A 21,642-nucleotide genomic window follows, 5' to 3' on the forward strand; every position below is an offset into this window, starting at 1 on the left:
TATCCCATGATAGTTCGAAGGGGTAGTCCAAGTGGACTCCAAGTTCCCTCTCTTGCATCTCCCCCATATTATCCCATGGTAGTTCCAAGGGGTAGTCCAAGTGGACTCCAGGTTCCCTCTCTTGCATCTCCCCCATATTATCCCATGGTAGTTCCAAGGGGTAGTCCAAGTGGACTCTAGGTTCCCTCTCTTGCATCTCCCCCATATTATCCCATGGTAGTTCCAAGGGGTAGTCCAAGTGGACTCCAGGTTCCCTCTCTTGCATCTCCCCCTAGTTACTAATGTTTAGTGGATTTCACTGGGGCAAGATTGCTAGACGTAGTGGCCCCATCTACTATAAGTAGAATCATGATTGGGTGCAAAGTTCCATTTAGTGCATGATAATATAGGACTTGAGTTTCCACAGGTAATTATATTGGCACCATTTATTGCAATGATAATATAAGAATTGAGTTTCCTCGAATAATTGTATGATTGCAATGATAATATGGGACCAAAATATCTCTTTGCTATTAATTAATTAGTGAGAGTAGTGAGGATACAAAACCTTAGTGGAAGACATGATAAAGAAAACTTTAGTGGGAGAGGTGGTTATCTAGACTTTCAGGCGGTTTCTAGAGGTGCCGTTAAAAGGGCCTTGTATTTGTTGTGAGGTTCGGGCCAAAGGCCCAAACAAAGTGAGATGTCTGTGAGAGAATGTGTGTATCGTGTGGAATATGAGAAAGTGAGAGAGAGACGATGCTAGGGATTCGAATTGAGAGAGACGATGTCTAATGTAGTTTGAATTAAGAGAGAGGTGATGTTTGCAATTTGAATTGAGAGAGAGAGAGAGAGAGAGAGAGAGAGAGAGAGAGAGAGAGAGAGAGAGAGAGAGAGAGAGAGAGAGAGAGAGAGACGATGTCTGTGTGATGTGATTTTTGAATCGATGGAGAGAGAGAAAAGAGACCATAACAGTCTAAATAAAAAATAAGACCTTATCTATAAGGTTGATATTACATTAATTAGGGCACTAATTAATGTAATATTGGTGTAGCCCGAATATGGGTGTAATATAGGAGTTGAATTTCCTCAAGTAACTGTATTGGGGCAATCTACCCCCCAACCCAAGAGTTTAATTTGTCCAATCAATAGTTTAGCCGAGTGTATCAGCGTCATCCTAAGCCAAAACTAAATCTGTTGTAGTTCTCATAATGTCCATGAACTTAACAGATGGTGGTGGCTAGTTTCAGTCACTTGAGAAAGCGTAAATTCACTCTTTTTTTTAAAAAAAGCCATGGAAATAAGCGAGAGAAAGAACCGTTGCATGAGCGACGCGTAGCCGCTGCTAGCGACCAGGTGTCGCCCATGCGCCCCCCCTCTGCATGCAAAGCTCCCATCTCCCCCGCCTTGCTTCCCCTTTCCGACCTTCCTGCTGAACATCTCTTCGCTCTACCCCCTCCCCCCGAGAGGGGGGAATGCTGTGCTAAGATGTCTCTACAGGACATGGTTCTTGCTGGAGCCTCTTCGACCTCGCATTCTGCACGTGAAGGAGCTGGTCCTTCGTCCCTAGTCCTGCATCAAGTGCCAATAAGGCCCCTCGGTGGTTCGCTCACCACACCTAAGTCGTCTGCTCCTCTCCTCCGTCATCATAATGGATCGGGAGGCCTGCGTGAAGCTGAAGGATCTCGGGGGTCCCATCTTGACGGCCCCCCTCAGGGACATCTTGGTCATGCTCTCTCGGGTCACCTGACTTCGTTCGTGGAAGCTGTCCGTCTTTCGTCAGGCTCACGGGCGTTATCAGGTCATGTTGTTTCATCTCTACCCCCCAAGTCTGTTGAAAATCCACTGATTAATCTATCGCAGAACCCAACTTTTGAGGAAAAAATTGGTGATTTTGATGTTGATGTGCTAATGGTGCTGTCATATGCAATGATGAGGAATTGGCAGCATGGCAGGACCACTTGTCATCACATGCTGTGATAGGACTCTATCATGGGGCGAGACCCCCTGTTGACACCCTGAAATTCTGGATTAAATCGAATTGGGAACAGAAGGGGATTAAAGTAGCCTCTGTTCAACATCTTCCTAATGCTTACTATATGTTCCAGTTTGAAGACCCGGTAAGTGCTGCTTCTGTTATCAACAGCGGACAGTGGATAATCAGAAACACCCCCCTTTCTTTCTTTAGATGGTATGATTCCTTTGATCCCAAAGGCCCCAAACCCACCAAAATCCCTGTCTGGGTGGAATTTACAGATATGCCTACTAAGTATTCCATATGGGCTAAGAGGATTGGGGGTTCTATAGGAAAGGTTCTAGGACAAAAACCTTTTCAAGTTGTCAATCCTCAATGGGCGCATCAAATGCTTATTGAGGTAGACACCACCAAACCCCTCAAAGAGAAAGTCCCCTTGAAAAACAGAGAGGGCCAGATTATTTATGAGCAAACTCTGACCTATAAGAACCTCCCGAACGCCTGTTTTAATTGTAATAAGCAAGGGCATCTTATTAGGGACTGCCCTGATCTCCATCAACCAGCTACTAGTGATAAAACCCCAGCCAACAGATTTGCCCCCCTCCTAGCAGAGGTGCAAGATGGTCTAGAAATGCAATTTCAGGCCAAAAAGGCTATTAGCTCAGCCCTTATAGGGGCTCCTCCCCGGGAAGGGTCCCCAACAAGGACCGTGTGATCTTTAGTCAAGATCTTGATTCCCCTATGGAATCAGATGAGGATTTCATTGACAAAACTCAACGTATCAATGAGGTTTTCAAAGCCCAACTAGATGAAGAAGATGCTTCTTTGATGAAGAGGATGTCCCTCTCACCTATGAAACATCACGAGGAGGATGACTTCTCTCCCCTTCTTTTGGGTTCAAAAATGAAGAGGAAAAAGGAAAAAAGTCAAGATGCCCTAAGAACATCCGTGTCTGCGGGGAAACCTTCCAAAATGAATTCTATTAACCTGCTCTCGTTTAACTATAAGGGGCTCACGAACCTGGAAAGGGTTGTGGCCATCAATATGTGCTTAAGGGACTTAACTTTTGAATTTGACCTTCTCAGTCTGCAAGAGCTCAAAATCGGGGGTCCTCAGCTGCACATGAACCTTCAAAAAATCTCTAGAAATGCTCGATGGTTTTTTACCAATCATCACTCAGGGAAAGGTGGGGCAGCTATTGGCATCCACATGAAGTGGGAGCATGCCATTTTAGATGCTTGGTCTGATGTTAACCACTGTTGGACGGCTGTTAGGATGGGCAACCCTTTCAACTTCACTTTGGTTTCTGTGTATGCCCCCTGCTTGGCTAGCTTGAGAGCTGCAACTTGGCAGTCTATCACTTAAGTTGTGGGACCCATCTTGCTCATTGGTGACTTCAACATGGTAGAGGCCCAGGGGGACAGAAGTAGATTTCTGGGCAGTACCATCAGTGGTCATGAAAAGGTTAAACGGGACGTGTTGAAGATGGAGAAAGACCTCTTTGACCTTTCAATGAAAACACGATTCTCCTGGTCTAATAATAAAAAAGGCTTCTATCACAGAGCTGCCAGATTGGACAGACTTTATGCCTCGGGGAGCCTGATAGATATGTTCTTAAAAACCAAATGTAACACTGACTCCTCCCTAACCATCTCAGATCACCTCCCTCTAATCTGTAATCTTTCTTTAGGCCAAGCCAAAGGAAGGGCTGGATGGCCCCATCTTGACCCCTCCCTCTTCCGTCTCCCGTGTATCCAATAGATGATTAAAGCCTCCATTGCTGGTGCCTTCAATCATTTCTCATCCCCTTCCAAAGGATGGGAATGTCTGGTTAATAAGGTTCATTCTATCTGCAAGGAGTATAAGCTGAAAGTTTCTACGATCCGTCTGAATCGTAGAGTTCAGATCACGAACCAGATCCAGGACATTTATCTGTCTAAAAATTGTGTTTTAGACCACTCTTTGATTGAGCTAAAGAATCAACTCAGACTTGAGGAGTTGTTGGCTGCTAAGGCCACAAGATTGTGGTACAGAGAGGTCTGGGCTGGGAAAATTGACACACCTCACCCTAAGATGTTTGCTCTCCTTAAAAGGAAAAAAGGTAGAGATCTCATTCCTATGGTCAAGAAGCCCAATGGTCATCTAGCTTTAGATGATGTGGAAAACTTGCAGGTTATTAAGGATCACTTTTTTAACTTGTTCTCCACAGCCCTTCCTCCCTCTCAGGAAGTTTCTGCTGCTAGGGCCAAGATTGCCCGCATAAGGAAAAAGGTTGTTAACCCCTCTTTAGCTCTCAAGCTAGACTCCCCCTTCTCTGAAAAGGAGATCAAGGAGGCTATCTCTCATCTCAAAAAGAGTAAATCTCCGGGTGAAGATGGGATTCCAAATGAATTCTTTCTTGCTTTCAAAGACGATTTGACCCCTCACATCCTTAACATCTGGAGAGAAGCCATGAAGAAGGGAGGTTTAGCTGAAAGGACCAATATGGGGGTTATTAAGCTGATTCACAAAAAAGATGAGAAAGAAGATCTAGGAAACTGGAGACCCATAACATGTCTCTCGTCCCTTTACAAAGTTTTTGCTCATATCCTGACTAGCAGAATCAACCCCTATATGGATGAGGGGATCCTCAAGGAGCAAAAGGGCTTCATTAAGGGAAGGTATATTCTAGATGCTATCATTAGTCTTTGGGAGGGTATGGAGCATGCTGAAAACTCTAGCCAAAATTACATCTTCCTCAAAATAGACTTTGATAAAGCCTATGATAGAATTGACTGGTCCTTCCTCTTCCAATCCCTTCAAGATATTGGCCTCAATAGGAAATTCATAAAGTATGTTCAAACCTTACTGGGGAATGCTTCTTCCAAGGTGGCAGTTAATGGGTCTCTCACTGATGCCTTTCCTCTTAGGAAATCTATAAGGCAAGGATGTCCCCTTTCCCCCCTTCTTTTTGCTATTGTTGCGGATGCCCTGGGGTGGCTTGTTAACAAGGAATTAACCAACAATAATATCAAGGGTATTGAGATTCCAAACAGGGCGGATCCTTTATGCCTGTAGCTTTTTGCTAATGACACTAATGTGCTGCTTCGGAATGAAGTGCAGACTGCTGCCCACTTCATGACCTACCTTGAAACCTTCTGCCTTGCCAGTGGTTCGCAAATAAACCACTCCAAGACCAGCTTCAGAGTGTTCGAGGGTGTGTCCCCTCCCTTGATTCTGTCCGCAGGTAGTAAGATTATCCCAGAAGGTGTTGTTTTCAGGCTTCTAGGAATCCCCATGGGCTTTAACATCTCTTCTAAACAAAGGTGGGACTATGTGCTTAATAAACTTAAGAATCAGGTCAAGAAATGGAGTCACATTAACACCGGGGTGGCCTCCCGAGCCTTTGTCCTCAATCACTTCATCATCCCCTCTGTTGTTTACTTCCTGGCCTGTTGGAGGCCCTCCGAGACCCAACTCCATTCCCTTAACTCTATCATGGGTAATTATCTGTGGGGGGGGGTCTCTGGAAAGTAAGAGGATCAACAAAGTTGCTTTTCAGGTTTGTTGCTTGGAAAAAGAGCAGGGGGTCTTGGCATCATCAATATTGGTTTGCTTGCTGAGAAGCTTGCGGCTAAATGGGTGCAAAGAGCCATCTTGTCAAATGATGTTTGGGCAGACTTGCTCAAAAGGGATGTTAGTAAATTTTGGCTCAAAGGGAAGAGATCTTGGAAGGGGTTCTCTCTCAATGAAGTGCTGTTCTCAAAGGCCTATCTCTCCCCAATAGGCAGCAAACTGTGCTGCAGGATGTGGGAGTCTTGGATGAAATATAAAAAGCTCTTTTGTTTTCAAACCTATACTAAAAGAGGTAGGTATGCTTATGCTACAGACTCTGTGTGGTTTGGGCACCTTGTGTTTCCGATTTCCAATGAACAGGTCGTCCAGATGAGTCTATCTTGTTTCAAAGCTGGTATAAGGGTGTGGGGTGACTTATGTGACTCATCTGGCATGTTAAACAGGGAACAAATCAGTAATAAATTCATCTTGCCACGAGGTGGAGTTGAGTTTGTAATGCAAAGGTGTAATTCTCTCAAGGTTTCCATTCCCCCGCCGGGGCTGATTTATGACTGTAATACCTTTTCTAAAGCCATCCGGTGGGGCTGCTCCACTAACCTTGTCAAGTTACCTAACATTTTTCATGCAGGTAACCTGATTCTTAAGCTTAACAAGAGATGGTCCTTGTCCTGGAACAAACATCAATGGGCCTTCCGCTTCAAGCTTATTTGGGCCTTCGCTCAAGAAAGAAAACACGCCATTTTGGCCTGGCTGGTCATTCACAAAGCGACCTGGACCCTTGAGAAGGCTTTGAAGATTGGGCATGGGAATGGTCTTTGTCCCCGCTGTAAAACCAAGCTGGAAATTGTCCCCCATCTTTTTTTCTCTTGCCCAGACACTAGACAATTCTTGAATGTTCTGAACAATGCTTTTATGAAAATTAGGAACACCCCTCTCAGTTGGAAAGAAGTCCTCCTAGGAGAATGTCACTCTCTGGACCCCTGAACGTGGCAGTCCGTCAGAATTCTGTTCCTATGGCATGTATGGAATCAACAGAATGAAGCGCTGTATGAAATCAAAACTAATCACCACTTTTATCTCTTTCTTGACAGTGTACTCAAGCTAATCCACTAGCTTCAGCCGAGTGGTGTACCTATGGAGGTGGATCGTTGGCAGGACCTACCTTGGAGGAAATGGAAGAAATTCCATGGCTCCTCGCATTGCGAAACAAAGGATACCATGCTACAAGGATTGGATTTGGAATGTCAAAGAAGGCTTCAGCACTCCGAGTACTACATCCAGGCATCGGAAAGTTTCCGTGGGGTCCCTTAAACCCGCACGGACTCAATCTTCTGCACATGATGTCTTCTCAACCCCTCTCCCGGAATAGAAGACAGTCAAGCTTCAACTGGGGCTGGCTGGCCACTGCCTAGTTCTTCAGGCTGTTCATCAAGATTTGTTTCATGAACCGGTTCATCAAAGTTTTACTGTTACAGTTTTGCTGCATATGTCTTAGAAGTTTCAGAGTTTTTCCCATTTTCTGTAGGGTTTAACAGTTCGCAGTGTCTCCCCATGGACCTTCCGCATGGGGTCTTGTAACCACACTTTTTTTTAATATATTCCTCTGTTTCAACTATTTAAAAAAAAAAAAGTTTCAGTCACTTGGGTTATATCAATTTAAAATGCAAGCTCACCCCCTAAATCATCTGCACTCTTGACAATAAAGGATTTTGGGTACTCCGCCTCTGATGACAGGACAGAGTCTCAATTGGTGTGATAACAAAGGACTTCTCTGAGTACTTGATGATAGGACAGAGTCTCGACTCGACTGGTGTGACAACAAAGGATGAGGGTACTGGACATAAAAATGTGATGAGTGGACCTCATTTATTACACGTTCCTATACAATGAACTGATGATGAGGAATACAAGAAAAAAAAAGATTAATGGTGTTTTTTTCCCAACATACACACAAAACACCACCAATTGTCAAAAAGTGACAAGCATCAAGCTTCCCACACGAAATTAGAAAAATGTACTTGCTAATGCTTTGTAGGATATCCTCCTTCATGCAGTTTACAACACCAAAAACACAAAAAAAAAAAAAAAAAGATACAAAATTCAGAAAAACTCACAACACCATTAACGGTGAGTTTTTCAACTCTGAGCCATTGTGAATTTGACAAATCAAGTTACAATGCAAGTACAAGTAAGCACGGGGCTGTGGAAAGTTGATCTCTCATGGGTAACATGCACTGCATGCTAAGGGTAGCATCTCTCTCTCTCGTTGGCTCACAAGAGGAGCACAAGTTTCTGGACACATTTTTGTATGGCTTCGCACTAGTAGGGGATGTGGACTAAGGGGGCAGAGCAAAGTGGTGTAAGGTGGGTGTGTGTAAAGGCCAATACAAACGTTGTGTTTTTATGATATACAAGAGAGAGAAAACTTGTTATTCTTGCCTTGGTAAGACTATTGGGGGAGAGAGAGAGAGAGAGAGAGAGAGAGAGAGAGAATGGATTTCTAGAACATATCAAAATTATCTTTGGGACGATATTTGGAGTCGATATGTTTATTAATTATGCTATGGCCCAAAATGCCTCCTATGTTCTTGGACAAAACTTATGAGGCAAGGTGTGTTGGGACTACATCCTAGCTATGGGAATGCCTATATTGCAAAGGTCGTCCAAAATCTAATAATGGTCGATACCACCTCTCATCAGTAGTAGTGTCTTCAAACTGTTAACTCGATAGATCCAAAGAGACAATGATGCCCCCTGCCCTGTTCTTACTTGCTATTATCACAAAACCTCTTTTGGCCAATGCAAGATATCTCCAGTAAAGAGGCATCCTTGAAAGGGTTAATCCTCAGACTGCCAAAGGGGGGACAAGGCACTCAGTTCTTTGCAGATTATAATAGCAGTATTCTAGAGGGCATATGCACAAATGCAAGCACCATGCTCGGATTTGTGGATATGTTTTACGAGCTCTCAGGTTCTACAAATAGCTTGCACAAAGTTGAAGCCCTTCTACTTCATAGAGGAGAAGAAGACGAAGAAAGGAGCTTCAAATGTGTGCAAGCTATAGAGCAAGTAATTAGATTACTAGGATTCCTTCCCTATTGGAGTGGACATCACTAACAAGCAGCGGTACCAGAAGTTGTTGGGGTAACCCCTTAAAATTTTTGTTTTGAGATTTTTTTATGGGGTACAAAATAAAGGAAAAGCCAAGTCGATATGCTATATCTTGGGATCAACATTGCACCCCCAAGGAAAAGGAAGGAGTTGGACTGTTGGATGTTTGTATAGGCTCAAGGCTAAAATCTGGGTGTATGTAATGGATAAAACCAAGAGCTTTAGAGTTGTATAACCAAGGAATGGCTGGAGGTCTCCCGAGTAAATGGGACGACATGTTTTGGAGGACGGATTCTTTTCCTTAGTAGCCCCATGGAAAATCAACTAGTCCACAATTGTACATGACATTGTGATGCAGCACTGGAAACAAGTGATCAAGGATCGAGAATGGACTGGTTAACGGCCCTTGATGAAGAGATGGATCTCTTTGTAGAACTATATAGTGGGGTCACATAAATGTTAACAAAGCTAGAAAGATTCACAAGAACAGCTTAAAACGATGGCAAGATATCTGGGATGACTAGCAACAAAAAATGGATGGATTATGGAGCCATTTTCGGTATATCTAATCTTATCTTCAAGGAATGTGCATCTTTTAGAGAGACAAGTGATCCTTTACTTCTGATATACTTAGCCTACATCCACTATGTTCTCAAATAAGAAGTGGTTGTATAACTAGAGCAATGATCATGGTAAACTTCGATCAAATAAAAAACAAGGGATTAGGCTCTTGCAAAGAGAGAGAGAGAGAGAGAGAGAGAGAGAGAGAGAGAGAGAGAGAGAAGAATAGGCTTCAAAAGATTGCATTAAAGTGTAAAAACTAGACACCCTTTATGAAAGGCCACTCCTTTGGCATGCTAGAATTTATTGATGTGAATAATGATGCACTATAAGCTCCCCACAAGGGACAGAATAGGAAAGTGAACAAACATTAATGTGTTCTACCCTTTCTGCAAAAGAGCCTCGGAAGGTTTCTTTTGTCTTTTTTCTTTTTTGGAAATGGTAGTCGATCAACCCTGAAGCATCAAGCATTTGCTTAGAATAGCAGGAACTGAAGAAATCTTTATTGGAAACAATCACTATTGCTGATCCATGTTCTATTTGAAGTTTGGCATTGGATCAGAGCTATTGCAACTGACATTCTATGGGAAAAGCTTGCAATAGCATGGTATTTGCAACAACAAAAAAACATGGGCTCAATGTGAAAGAATAATCTCACGTGGAGATATTCAGAGAATGTTTGAATGATTTTCCATTAGGGCTCTTGAAACAAGGCAATAGCTAAGTGTGTTAGAAACATGCTAGTAAAACAACTTTTTTAAAATATTGCCTAACATAGGCTCTATGCCTGATGTGATATTATCTTCAATAAAGTCCTCATTCCTTGCAAAAATAATAACATACTTTGCCCCAAGAAGTAAGGTAGGCCCTTAAAAATCAATCCCCTAAAAAAGTCCTCCATGGAACCAACCAAGCACGTACTGCAAATGTATGAAAAGCATGCAGTGCTGTGCTGCTGCATTATTTCTTTGATCCCATTTATATCGAAAGTCTTAAAATCTCATTTAAAAACTGCATTCCACCAACATAAGGCCCTGAACTCTACACATATTTGTGTCCTGTTGTAAAGCAGTCATTGTGCTCCACATATAGCTACAAACTCTTAACCATCCCTTCTCACAAGAAAGTGGGCTCCCGGGAACGTCGACAAATCATCTTATGGTGCAGCATTATGCAGCACCACCATGTTGGACTTGGTATTTTAATAAGGTACGATGGTCAGCCCTTTCCAAGATCTTCCATATGAAATTTGTGGCTAATCTCACAGAACTTATAATACAGCCAGCCATGTGTCTCCAGATCACTACCTCCAGCTTAATTGTGTGTCCTTAAGCACGAATAAGGACATCTGAATCGTTTTTGTTCTTGACATTTTCCAATTCATCATGATGCATAAAATCTGGTTGATTGGTTGATGAAAGAAGCCTCGCCCACATCCTATCTGTAATGCTAACACGCTTCTGCTTTTCCGTGATTCTCTGCAACACCAAGGGGAGCCGTCATAACCAAGCATGCTTAGCTCATAGCTAATCATTTCGAGTCTCTACATTGCCAAGGCAATCCTATGCCCACGAAAAAATCAGTACCATTTCTACACCCAGATTTCAATAGTGACCTTGGTATTCATCACAACATGATAACACACACAAAGTTGTAACAAGTGGTTTAGTTATGCAGAAATGCAGAAAATTGGAGTCTTGTATTACCGATGTAGGAATGTAGGCATGCCGACCATTAACGGGGCCAGCAGTAAATCCACTATATCCCGCCATGGCTCCATGAGTAGCACTTTGGGCAAGTAAAGTGCAGTAAACATTATCAGCTGCATTGCTTGGAATCGCACGAATCATATAGGTTGGGTCTGCCAGCAGATACAGCAACTAAATAAAGCACTGCATTGTGAAGTTATACCCATATCATATTATGATGAGGTACAAGTCCTACCTATATATTTGAGATTCAGAACCTCCTTTGACTTCAGAAAGTGATCCTGAAAGAGGAATATGAAAAGAGGGTGACGCTGATTGGACCAACTATGTGAGAAACATAAAAGGGTACATGAAGTTTGGCACACCTTCAATTTCTGTGCAAGCCACATCCCCACATCAAGCAGCAGTCTATTTCCGGAGGCATCATGGTTTTGTAGAGCTTCCATGCTCTCTGCCATCAGTTCTTGACCTGCACCTTCCGCTATTACAACAACGGCATGCCCGTTTTCATGAAGCCGTTTCTTGAGGTATTCATAAAGCCCTCCTTCACCTTCAAGATAGAAATGCACTTCTGGTATCAAGCAACAATCCTGCAATATAGATGCAAAACACGAAATGAGCCATAGATACCATGTATAAGGTTCAAAAAGCCCTTCTCAGTGGGGCAGCTCATAAGCATACATGATGAATGTAGAAGATTTGGTTTCATACCACATCACGGCTTGCAAGTGTTGCATACATGGCAATATATCCTGTAGCAAGATTATTAAAAAAACAATAAATGCCACATATTACCATGGGCAAAAGCAAGAGGATTATGCTTTCATAAATACATCAATGCAAACCATGTACTTTTGAGCTTACCGCTGTATCTACCCATCAATTTGACAAGCCCAACACCATTGTGAACACTCTCAGCTTCTATGTGTGCGGCATTGATTGCCCTTTGTGCCTCTTCCACAGCTGTATCGAAACCAAATGACCTGTCTATCACCTGCCATGTGCCAGTATCATAATAAATCTTAATAAAATACCACATGAAGATCTGGGGTGAAGACTTCAGACTTCAAATAAAGGATTGAACATACATCAATATCATTGTCAATTGTTTTGGGTATGCCTGCAACAGCCACTTTCAAACCACGTCTTCTAACTTCCTGCAAGTGAAAACAGAACAAAAAGAGCAATCAGAATTATAAGATAATAAGTGTTATAAGGTTCCAAAATAATGGAAATGCTTTCTAAAAAACGTTCTCTTTTACTGGTATCTAGCTTGTCCAAAAATCAGGAAATGATTCACGCAGTTTAAAAACACAAGCAATGAACCAAAATTTGTGAAAGAAATTAGAACTCATTTGATTTTGCAAGCTCTTGCCCTAAATTCTGTCATCCTTCTCTTATTGCTTAAGCAAAAAACAGATCCCTGCTATAAGCAGATTAAACATCACATTAGGCAAAGCTGATCAAACCCTCATAAGAGGGAGGGCCTCATAAGATGGAGAGAAGACAAGGATACGGAGGGTGATCTCCCTCCATGGATGGCCGCTGTTGAGATGACAAGAGGCCCATTGGCATCACCTCGAACCATCAAGGTCTATCTTATTGAAGGGTAACTTACAAGAGAAAGCAAAGGTCATCAGTGACATGGAAGACACTCTATTTGTGGTCCCATCGGCCTTGACATCTGTCCAGCTGGCGCTGGTGGAGAGATATCTGGCAACACCCTCAATGGCCTCTTGATAGGAGGCTCGCCAAATGTGCCAAGCTATAAGGCTGTGGATTATTTCCACTAAGAACATCAGGATGCAGAGGTATCCAACAAAATTTGAAGCATAAGGAAGGTTGTTACATTGACAGCATGTGGAGATGCTTAATCCCCAGTTTTAGGCTGTTGATTAGGAACCCTTTGGGGCAGTCAACAGCCCAGTTTAAAGCTAGGTATTTTGCCGGGGCAGTTGGGTGGACAAACAAAACAAGGTACTTCTGGTCTTTTGGCTGACTGATTTTGGAAGCCTATAAATAGGCATATTGAATCCCACTTGTATTCATCTGTTCCCTAGGCTTTTGGGGCAAGTCATAGGCATAGGAGGTTTCTTTTCGGAGGCCGCAAAGCCAAGATTTATGTATAAATTGATAAATGCTTTTCAGCAACATCTCTCTTCTCTCTGTTCATCTCTGCATTTTGCACAATTCTTAATACAAATGGTTCTTCTGCATGTGACATTGGTGTCAGAGCCTGTATGATCCCAGGGTATGGTCACTGCTGATGTGCCACCCACCCTTACTTCATTGTGCAAGGATGAAACCTGTCTTGACCTTGCGGTGGTGTGGACCAAGTGGTGGCATGGATGTTCCGGAGGTGCTGAATTGGTGCATGATTGGGAAACACACAATACAAAGGTAGCTGTTTTTGGTCCGGACAGGAAAATGCAACCAAGTGGTTATTCAACATCAAGTATCCTGGTGGAGCTAGGAGGGGGTGTTAGAAGTCATCTCCTGTCTTTCTGTAGACACCAGGGCCTCCGTTGTGGGTGTGCCCACCCTTTGTAGGTGTTTTCTCATTTTTCCTCACTCCCCGTATTTTTCCCCATATTTTTCCCATTTTTCCATCGCTTGGGGGGGCAGTCATGAGCTGGCAGGTGCATCTCTTCTGGCCGACTATACACGACTTCATGTTAGACCTGGCCGACTCAAGTTTGCCGGCCGACTGGTCTATGAGGGCTGGTCGTGGAGATTTGTCCCTGTTGGCTGCCTCTGGAGCAGGCCGACTGCTGCCTGGGGTCCATATAAAATGGACCCCCACACCCCTTGCCATTGTGTATCACTTCGGGATCTTCTTTGTGTATATAGAGCAGTGTTACACGCCTCTATCTCTCTCTATCTCTTGTGCTGTTGTTTTCTGCATTGCGTTTGCTCGTGTTCCCGTCATCATTTCCGCTGCACATTCTGACATGGTATCAGAGCCCTAGGCTCTTGATAGTTCTTGGGATTTGTGTGAGCAAGAGGGGGACTGTTGTGTTGCTGATTGGTGGACTGTACAGGACTGTTTGGGAAGAGGAGAAGCAAGAGGACAACCGGCTGATTTGCTGGACAGCCACTTGCAGGTGTAAGTTCTTCTTTGTTCCCACCTACCCACCCTTTTTCAGAGTACATCCCCGCAATGGCAAATCTATTAGAGATGGCCGAGAGGCATGTGAAGATCCCTACACTCCCCACGTTCCCGTTCATGGTGGACCGTCAGTTGGACGGGAACAACTACGGCATATGGAAGGTTATGATGGAATCTGTTCTGGAGTCTTACGACCTTGCTGATTTCATCGTTGTTGGGGTTCCACGGCCGAAAGTAGAGGAAGGGGAGTTACCGTCGATCCAAAAAGACCGGGAGGCATAGGCACAGATGTGGGATCGTGTCAACGCCAGGGTCCGTTCGTTTATCTTCCTCAACTGCACACTGCAAGTAATCAATCATGTAAAGCATACGACACTGGCCAGAGGTATATGGCAGCATTTGGCTTCTCTTTACAACAGGGTATCGCCCATGAAGAGGATTTCCTTGGAAGTACAGATGCGGGTTATGAGCCCTGCAAAGTCGTTGACGATGCGGGAGCATATTAACAAGCTGTAAGCTCTTCAGCAGGAAGTTCTTCAGGCTGGGAAGGAGAGATCGTCAGAGGACATGGCCATAACATTGCTGTCACATTTGCCCTCTCAGTACTCAGCATTTTACTCGTCTTTGATTACCAGTGGTGGCAGACTCAGCACCATGATGTGGGGGGAGCTTGTGCCCATGGTCTTGGACCAGGAGGAATGATTCACGAACCCTCCTCAGGGTGGAGGTTCGGAGGCCTTAACTGGCCAACGTTCGAAAGGCCGTAACACGGGCAAAGGGAAGGCTTCATCGGAGAAGTCTTCTGAGAAGAACGCTGACCGCGAGAAACTAAAGGCAGAGAGGACCTGTAATGATTGTGACGAGAAAGGCCACTATTGGAGGCAGTGTCCCAAGCGGAAGATCGAGAAGGGTGAAGATTCCTCAACAGCAATCATGAAGACTCCGGCTTTTGTGCACTTGGAGGTGATGGACACCGATGCTTCATTTTCTTCCGGCAGGGAGAAGGTTGAAGGACTCGCTGCTACGGATACTCGGGAGTGGATTCTAGATAGTGGTGCTTCTAGGCACATGACTCCTTCCCATTCAGATTTACAGGATCCCTGCAAGTATTCTGGTCACATTCTTACTGGGGATACATCCACTATCCCAGTTCATAGTGAGGGCAGGTTGGAGATAGTTCCCGATGGCAAAGGGGGGAAGCATTCCTCCCAGGTGTTGTATGTTCCATCACTTGGTTTTCATCTGTTGTCAGTGCATCAGGTTTGCAAGATTGGCGTACGGGTGGAGTTTGATGAGCATTTTGTTGCTCTCCGAGACAAAGCAACAGGCCAGGTGGTTTGGGAAGGCGGAGTGGAGAATGGAGTTTACAAGCTTTCAGCACTCTCTCTCCCAGGTCCTCAGGTTTGTGATGAGTGGTAGTATGGTAATGGCCACTTAAGTGGGATATGGTCCTCATGAGTGGTAGTATGGTAATGGCCACTTAAGTGGGATATGCTGCAGGTGCAGGCTTTCCGGGACAGATGGAGGATAGCTTGCCAATTGATGGCAGTAGTTGGCAGGAACTTTCCAGTACTGATGTTGGTGGTTCTTGTGTTCGTCAGTCACAGAAAACTGAACAGGTAACTTTTGCTCTGATGTCTCATAGTATTTGGCACAAAGAAACTCCTGTAGATGAGGATGTTCTTTTCACGGGGACCTCTCGGAAAGCCAGGTAGGTGGCAGTTGATTACTTGCAGAAGGAGGTGCATTCTCCAGGCTTTGTGGTTCCAGATTCAGAGGGGGTGGTTGACAGGTTTCAGAAGGCCTTGCGTGGTGTTCAACAGGTTTCCAGGACTTGGCTTTGCACCGTATCAAGTGTTGATCCTTGTGAGCAGTGTGATGCCTCTTTGACTCGGAAGCAAAATGGTTCATTCATTTAGTGTGATGCCTCTTTGACTCGGAAGCAAAATGGTTCATTCATTTGGTTGATGGACACCAGATTGGACGGGAGCTTCCTGATGAGGCAGTTGAGCTCATGGTTGCAGATGACTCTTTGTGAGGCAGGATTGCGTATCTTGTGGTTTCTGCGGCATGTGAAGGATCATGGACTCTTTTACACAGGAGGGGGGTTGATTGATGGAGTCTGACTCCACGGTTGGAGTGACTCGGTTTGGGGAGGAGATCCAGACACGAGGAGATCTACTTCAAGCCCAGGAGCAGTTTTATGGAGCAATAAGAGGCACTCATCTTTGCCTTGTTGTCGACAGAGGCAGAGGGCTACTTGTGAGGTGGTGAGGTTGCAGAGGTTGCATTGCAGGATTGGGCTTCCACTGGAGGAACCCATGGTCATCCAAAGGCACTTTATTCGTGAACAGATCGTTGCTGATGACATCTTGCTAGAGTTCTGTTCGACGCAGGACAGTACGGTGGACCTCTTCACGAAGTCGCTATCTCAGGATTTGCTCAGGCGGCACCCCAGCTCCATGTGGTTGGTTTCACAGCCAGGAGCTGAGAGGGGCACACCCACAACAGAGGCCCTGGTCTCTACAGAAAGACAGGAGATGACTTCGAACACCCCGTATTTTTCCCCATATTTTTTCCATTTTTCCACGGCTTGGGGGGCAAGTCATGAGCTGGCAGGCGCATCTCTTCTGGCCGACTGTACACGACTTCATGTTAGACCTGGCCGACTCAAGTTTGCTGGCCGACTGGTCTATGAGGGCTGGTCGTGAAGATTTGTCCTTGTAGGCTGCCTCTGGAGCAGGCCGACTGCTGCCTGGGGTCCATATAAAATGGACCCCCACACCCCTTGCCATTGTGTATCACTTCGGGATCTTCTTTGTGTATATAGAGCAGAGTTACACGCCTCTATCTCTCTCTCTCTCTTGTGCTGTTGTTTTCTGCATTGCGTTTGCTCGTGTTCCCAGATTTGGTCATCATTTCCGCTGCGCATTCTGACAGGGGAGCCATGGGGTAAAGAGTCCCTAAGTGAGGATCATGGGGTATGAAGCCCCCAGATGCTCAACCCGGCTGCCGCCATGGTACAAGGATGAGCAAAGGAACAAGAGGTTGCAGTTTTCAAGAAGGGATTAAGCTCTCAGCCCAAGAAAGGTACAGGTCTTCAACCCAAGGAGGGGACGAGAAGAACAGGTGCACATTTCTCAATGCAGAACAAAGCATTAGAGATTGAAGCAAGCAAGGTTGCAGCAAAAGGTTTTTAAGACGACATCCGAGGTGCGATGTGCCCAGGGGTGTCCTAAAGGAAGATGGACTAGCTGGTTCAGATGAGTACCTACCAGAATCACTCCTATTTTGAATGAAGCTGAATCTACACAATCTTGAGCTGGAGTTTGCATTAGGCATGGAGGATGCTGGCTGTAAAATACAATCTGAACCCTCAGCTTTGCAACCTTGAAGATCGAACTGTGTTTAGTTGACCAAATGCCATCCTGTTTGGAGAAGCAACAAGCTATCCTGGTGCTTAAGGTCTCAAACAAGGCTTCCCCAATAAAATAATTAACACGATGTGACACAGTCAACTCGACCAAGGTGAGGGAAAAGAGTAAAGTTCTCACAATCCTGTTGCCGCCTTCTCTTCGACCACAGATATTGGCTAGCCTAATCAATCAACTGTTTTACCATATGTTATATGTTCCATAGAGAAACTTCTTACAACAACCCTGGCTCCATGAGCAGCCTCGCCAACCAAACTGGTTCCATACATGCACAGACACAACAATTTCCTACTTCACTGATATATATGTATGGATGTATGTGTACTGCTTAAGTAAAGACAGCACGAAATGCTCAACAGCTACCAAGCATGCTCAAGGCAGGTTTCCAAGTGTCTCAACAACTGCTGCAAAAATGCTGCTTCATCCCAGGGCTTCTTTTCATATATTGGAATGCCTGGAACTCTCCCTATCAGATTTCCTATTTCCATAAATTTCCAAAGCCTTCCAAGCTTTTCGACAGAAAACTAAAATGTGACACAAGGCAGGCCAAAAATCAGCTAGCACAGAGGAAAAAAGCACTACCTCATAAATCAGAGCAGCTCCTTTTTGAGTACCCTCTCCCCCAACAATATATACCTACCAGTAACCACAAACAGTAAAAGCAACGTGGTTCATGACTACAAACTTAATAGAGCAGACTGGAAAAAAAAAGGCTACCACACAAAGGATGATGCCTCTGATTTGAAGCTGTTACTTCAGGAGATGAGGCAACTTTGCTTACCTGATTGATGCCACGGTCCTGAATACTGTTCACAATTTTGGACGTTTGATGACCCCCCCGTGAAGTGCCAAGAATGGTACCTCCACGTTTATGTATATCATTTACAACCTTTGGATTCAACGGTATTGTATTTCGTGCATAAAATCCCTTATAACCACCCTGCATGGATAACCAGTAAGCTACAAAATGCATGCATGGTATGCTTTGATTGTTGGATGAAACAAACATTGCTGTGAAGTCTTTCCATGGAAAGACGCCAAATGCAAGTGAAAAGAAACAAACCATACAATTCAGAACAAATATAAAGCCTCTAAAAACTTCCTAGCCATTTTCAACCCTTGCAATCCAAAGTGCCACAATTTTGGTGACCTACTGGGTCCATGAAGCTTACTGTAAGAGACTACATGTCTATACAGAAGTAAGCACATGCCAAAGCCCAACTTCATGTCAAGTGGCTTGAGTGATATTGTACCATACAAGACATTATTGATCAGTCAAGATGAGACGAGTCTTTTAACGTCATAGCCAAACCACAGGGTAACACAGATTCCCATGATGGCACTGGAGTGCAGGAACTTCAAGTCAAAGGGCTGAGTAATACTGTATAATACAAGACCTTATTAAACAGTCAAGATGAGATGAGTCTTTTAACGCCATAGCCAAACCACAGGATCAATTATAATCCACATGATGGCACTGGAGTGCAGTGAGTAGACCTTGAACCCAGGACCTCTAGATTAGGAGTCCGATGCATTAACCACTACACCAGCACTCCAGAGAGAATGCATGTCAGAAAAAGGAAGTCTTACGTCAGTAAAAAGAACATTTGCAATTTACAAAAAGCTGAGTGCATGCCACTTACTTCCATACCAATGATATTCCGAACTCCATATTGATTCCAGAGACCACAGACTACCTCGCGAATGACAGTGTTGAGACCTGGACATAACCCACCACACGTGACAATGCAAGCATGCACCTCCTCTGGTGTAAAGTAGACCTGTACAGCAAGCATGAACAATTGAGAGGTTTTAGCCTTCAAACCAAAAACATCAGAATAGAAACCTGCTGCTATACAAATAACCTTGAATGGATCTTTATACAGACCTTTTCTCTGGGCCCAGCACGCCGAAAGTAGATCCCCCCTCCCAAAGAAGAGAGTTTCTCAACCACCTGAGTATCATACAGCAGTTTCCAAGACCTTAATGCCTTAAACTTCTCTCGACTCACCAAGATTGCACCGTGCTAGAATAATAAGACCAAGTATACTATGGATGCTTTTGAGTCCTGATCGTGAGGAGTCTAACCCTACTAACGTCATAAGCAGTCGAGAGAAGGGACTAAGTCCTTGGTAATATAAAGATCAGTACGTTGAGTGTTTTTCAGCACTGCTAGGGATCAATACAGATGCTATCAGACATGTTTTCAACAGTTTATCTACAAGAACTCAGCAAAGAAGCTGGTTTTGCAAACACATCATCACAGATTTCAAACAATATCTCATTAAAAGTTTCCACTGATAAGGCATAAATTAATGCTTGAAATCACAGTTCTGGTGGAACTTACACTTTTGGCAACAACATCTTCTGGGTCAACAAAGTACTGCCTGCAAGCAGTGAAACACGTATGTTCTAAAAGAACCATTCAAAAACAACATGATTCTGCGATGTCATGCCCAAAAAGCTTCACCTCATTGTTGAATAAGCTGAGTTATAATTGAGAGGACTTGGATAAGCCTGCACATGATGGATCATGCGAGTAGCATATAAGACATGAAACAAACAAACAGAAAATCAAATTGAAACAAATGGAAAATTCCTTTATGCAATGACATGTAGATGGTATTAGCTGCAAATGTGTTGTTAGCCATGCTCGCAAGAAGAATAAGAACTATCAAACGATGATACTCAAAGCTTAACAAATGAAGTTTAAAAAAAAGAAAAAACATAGGGCATTTGGGGGGGTGGGGGGGTGGGTGGTACCTGCAAATCGGGAAGCCAGTCAGTAAGGTGAGGTACATCATCAAGCATGGCCCCGCCGGTGCTAGTGTGGGCTTCCATGACTATCTTCAAGGCACTGCCACAGTAATCCTTCTGGGTATTGAAATCCCTCTTCAGGTTAGATCCTAACCATATTTTCTTGAGGGTGATTTTTGGCTGCTTTCTTCCATTGTACCTCTTCAAGAGGGGAGAAAGCATGGCCTCTGTGAGAAGGCAACATCTCTCACCATTGCCTATTTGTGATGCTAGTGAAGATGGGCAATGTAAATGGAGAGACGCCATGGAAGCTGCAGCAGAGAAAAGTCAAGCCCAAGTTCGGATATGAACAGACAAAGCAAAACAGGTGATCTTGATGAGGTTTATGGAACTCGATGATGTAGGCGCTGGGGGCACAACTAGGGAGGATTTTCTCCCGTGATGGGTATTTAAGAGGATTTTTTATCTTCTGTATTGGGAATCTATTAACGCAGATTTTTAATGATCAAGGGTCGTGAATGGAATTGAAGGGCAAGAAACCGCGATCCAATTGAACAGAAAAAACATTTCTAATTTTGTGGGCGATTCGCCGATTCTTCTTCCTATGTGGGCGATTTTCCAACAATTTTCTTCTGAACCGATTCGTAGCATTAATTACGGGCGATCTTGTGCAAGGCTTGTGGGCGCATGAATTGAACATAAGCCCTTCGCTTTAAATTGCTGATGCGACGAACAGGGAGGGAGGATCTGCACTGCAAAAGCCAGGGAATCTTTGGAACTCAGAACTGTTAAATATGAAACAAAACAAAAATGAAAATAAGCGACAATGCCTGTTTAGCGGCGGGGGCGGGAAGCGCTAAGCTAATTGGGGCTACATTTGGCGGCTTTCGGGTTACCTGTGCGAGCGGCCGGCGGTCGGGAAGTTGAAGGTAGTCCGGACCCCGGCAGAGCAACAAACGAGGATGACGTACATGTACTCTCTTTGGGCGGCCCGTGTTAAACACGTGTGGACGACCATTGGCATCCTTTTCATTAAATTGTGCCCCATTAAATTAAATTAGCGGTTTTAAAGTATTTATAATGACTCATTTATTTATTTGTGTATTTAAAGATTCACATCTACATCATAGATTCCACGTTCACTTCTCACGCCCGATTCCAAATAGTATAAATTTGAGATTTTCATAAAATTATCATTGGTAACATATTCCAAATTTTGAGTTACAATTTGGTAATTTTCTAGATCTTAAAATTACCAACACGCTAGGCATTGTATGAGTTTCAAAAAATTAAAGCTATTTCTATTAGTTATTAAGAAACGCTAGGCGTTGTATGAGTTTCAAAAAATTAAAGCTATTTCTATTAGTTATTAAGAAACTTGGGAAAAAATTGCCAGATATTATAGTGATTTCTTCTTGGTGAGCCCCAAGTCATGAATTTGAAGCTTGTTAA

General features: G+C 43.9%; 1 protein-coding gene across 1 annotated transcript; it reads right to left on the minus strand.

The window, feature by feature from the left end:
* Positions 1-9,977: 9,977 nt before the first annotated feature.
* On the minus strand, positions 9,978-20,986 carry LOC147636646 (ATP-dependent 6-phosphofructokinase 6-like). Its single transcript, XM_086800106.1, has 14 exons — positions 20,197-20,986; positions 19,904-19,950; positions 19,781-19,820; positions 19,322-19,387; positions 19,077-19,214; positions 18,215-18,373; positions 18,016-18,069; positions 11,979-12,047; positions 11,755-11,884; positions 11,602-11,642; positions 11,256-11,480; positions 11,126-11,171; positions 10,888-11,042; positions 9,978-10,659 (listed from the first exon to the last, which is right to left on the minus strand). Exons 1-14 carry the CDS (start codon positions 20,494-20,496, stop codon positions 10,510-10,512), a joined length of 1,620 nt encoding a protein of 539 aa, XP_086656232.1. The 5' UTR covers positions 20,497-20,986; the 3' UTR covers positions 9,978-10,509.
* Between the last annotated feature and the right edge of the window lie 656 nt (positions 20,987-21,642).

The sequence above is a fragment of the Cibotium barometz genome, chromosome 7 (genome assembly GCF_041138505.1).
Source record: "Cibotium barometz isolate CiBa-2024 chromosome 7, ASM4113850v1, whole genome shotgun sequence".
NCBI classification, from domain to species: Eukaryota; Viridiplantae; Streptophyta; class Polypodiopsida; order Cyatheales; family Cibotiaceae; genus Cibotium; species Cibotium barometz.

Excerpts from the sequence above, each read along its gene's own strand:
- LOC147636646 (XM_086800106.1), bottom strand. The coding sequence starts at position 20,496 with ATGGCGTCTCTCCATTTACATTGCCCATCTTCACTAGCATCACAAATA. Across the intron at positions 19,215-19,321 it reads GTGCTGGGCCCAGAGAAAAG|GTCTACTTTACACCAGAGGA; the intron begins GTCTGTATAAAG and ends CTTGCTGTACAG. Across the intron at positions 18,070-18,214 it reads AGGACCGTGGCATCAATCAG|GTATATATTGTTGGGGGAGA; the intron begins GTAAGCAAAGTT and ends GGTTACTGGTAG.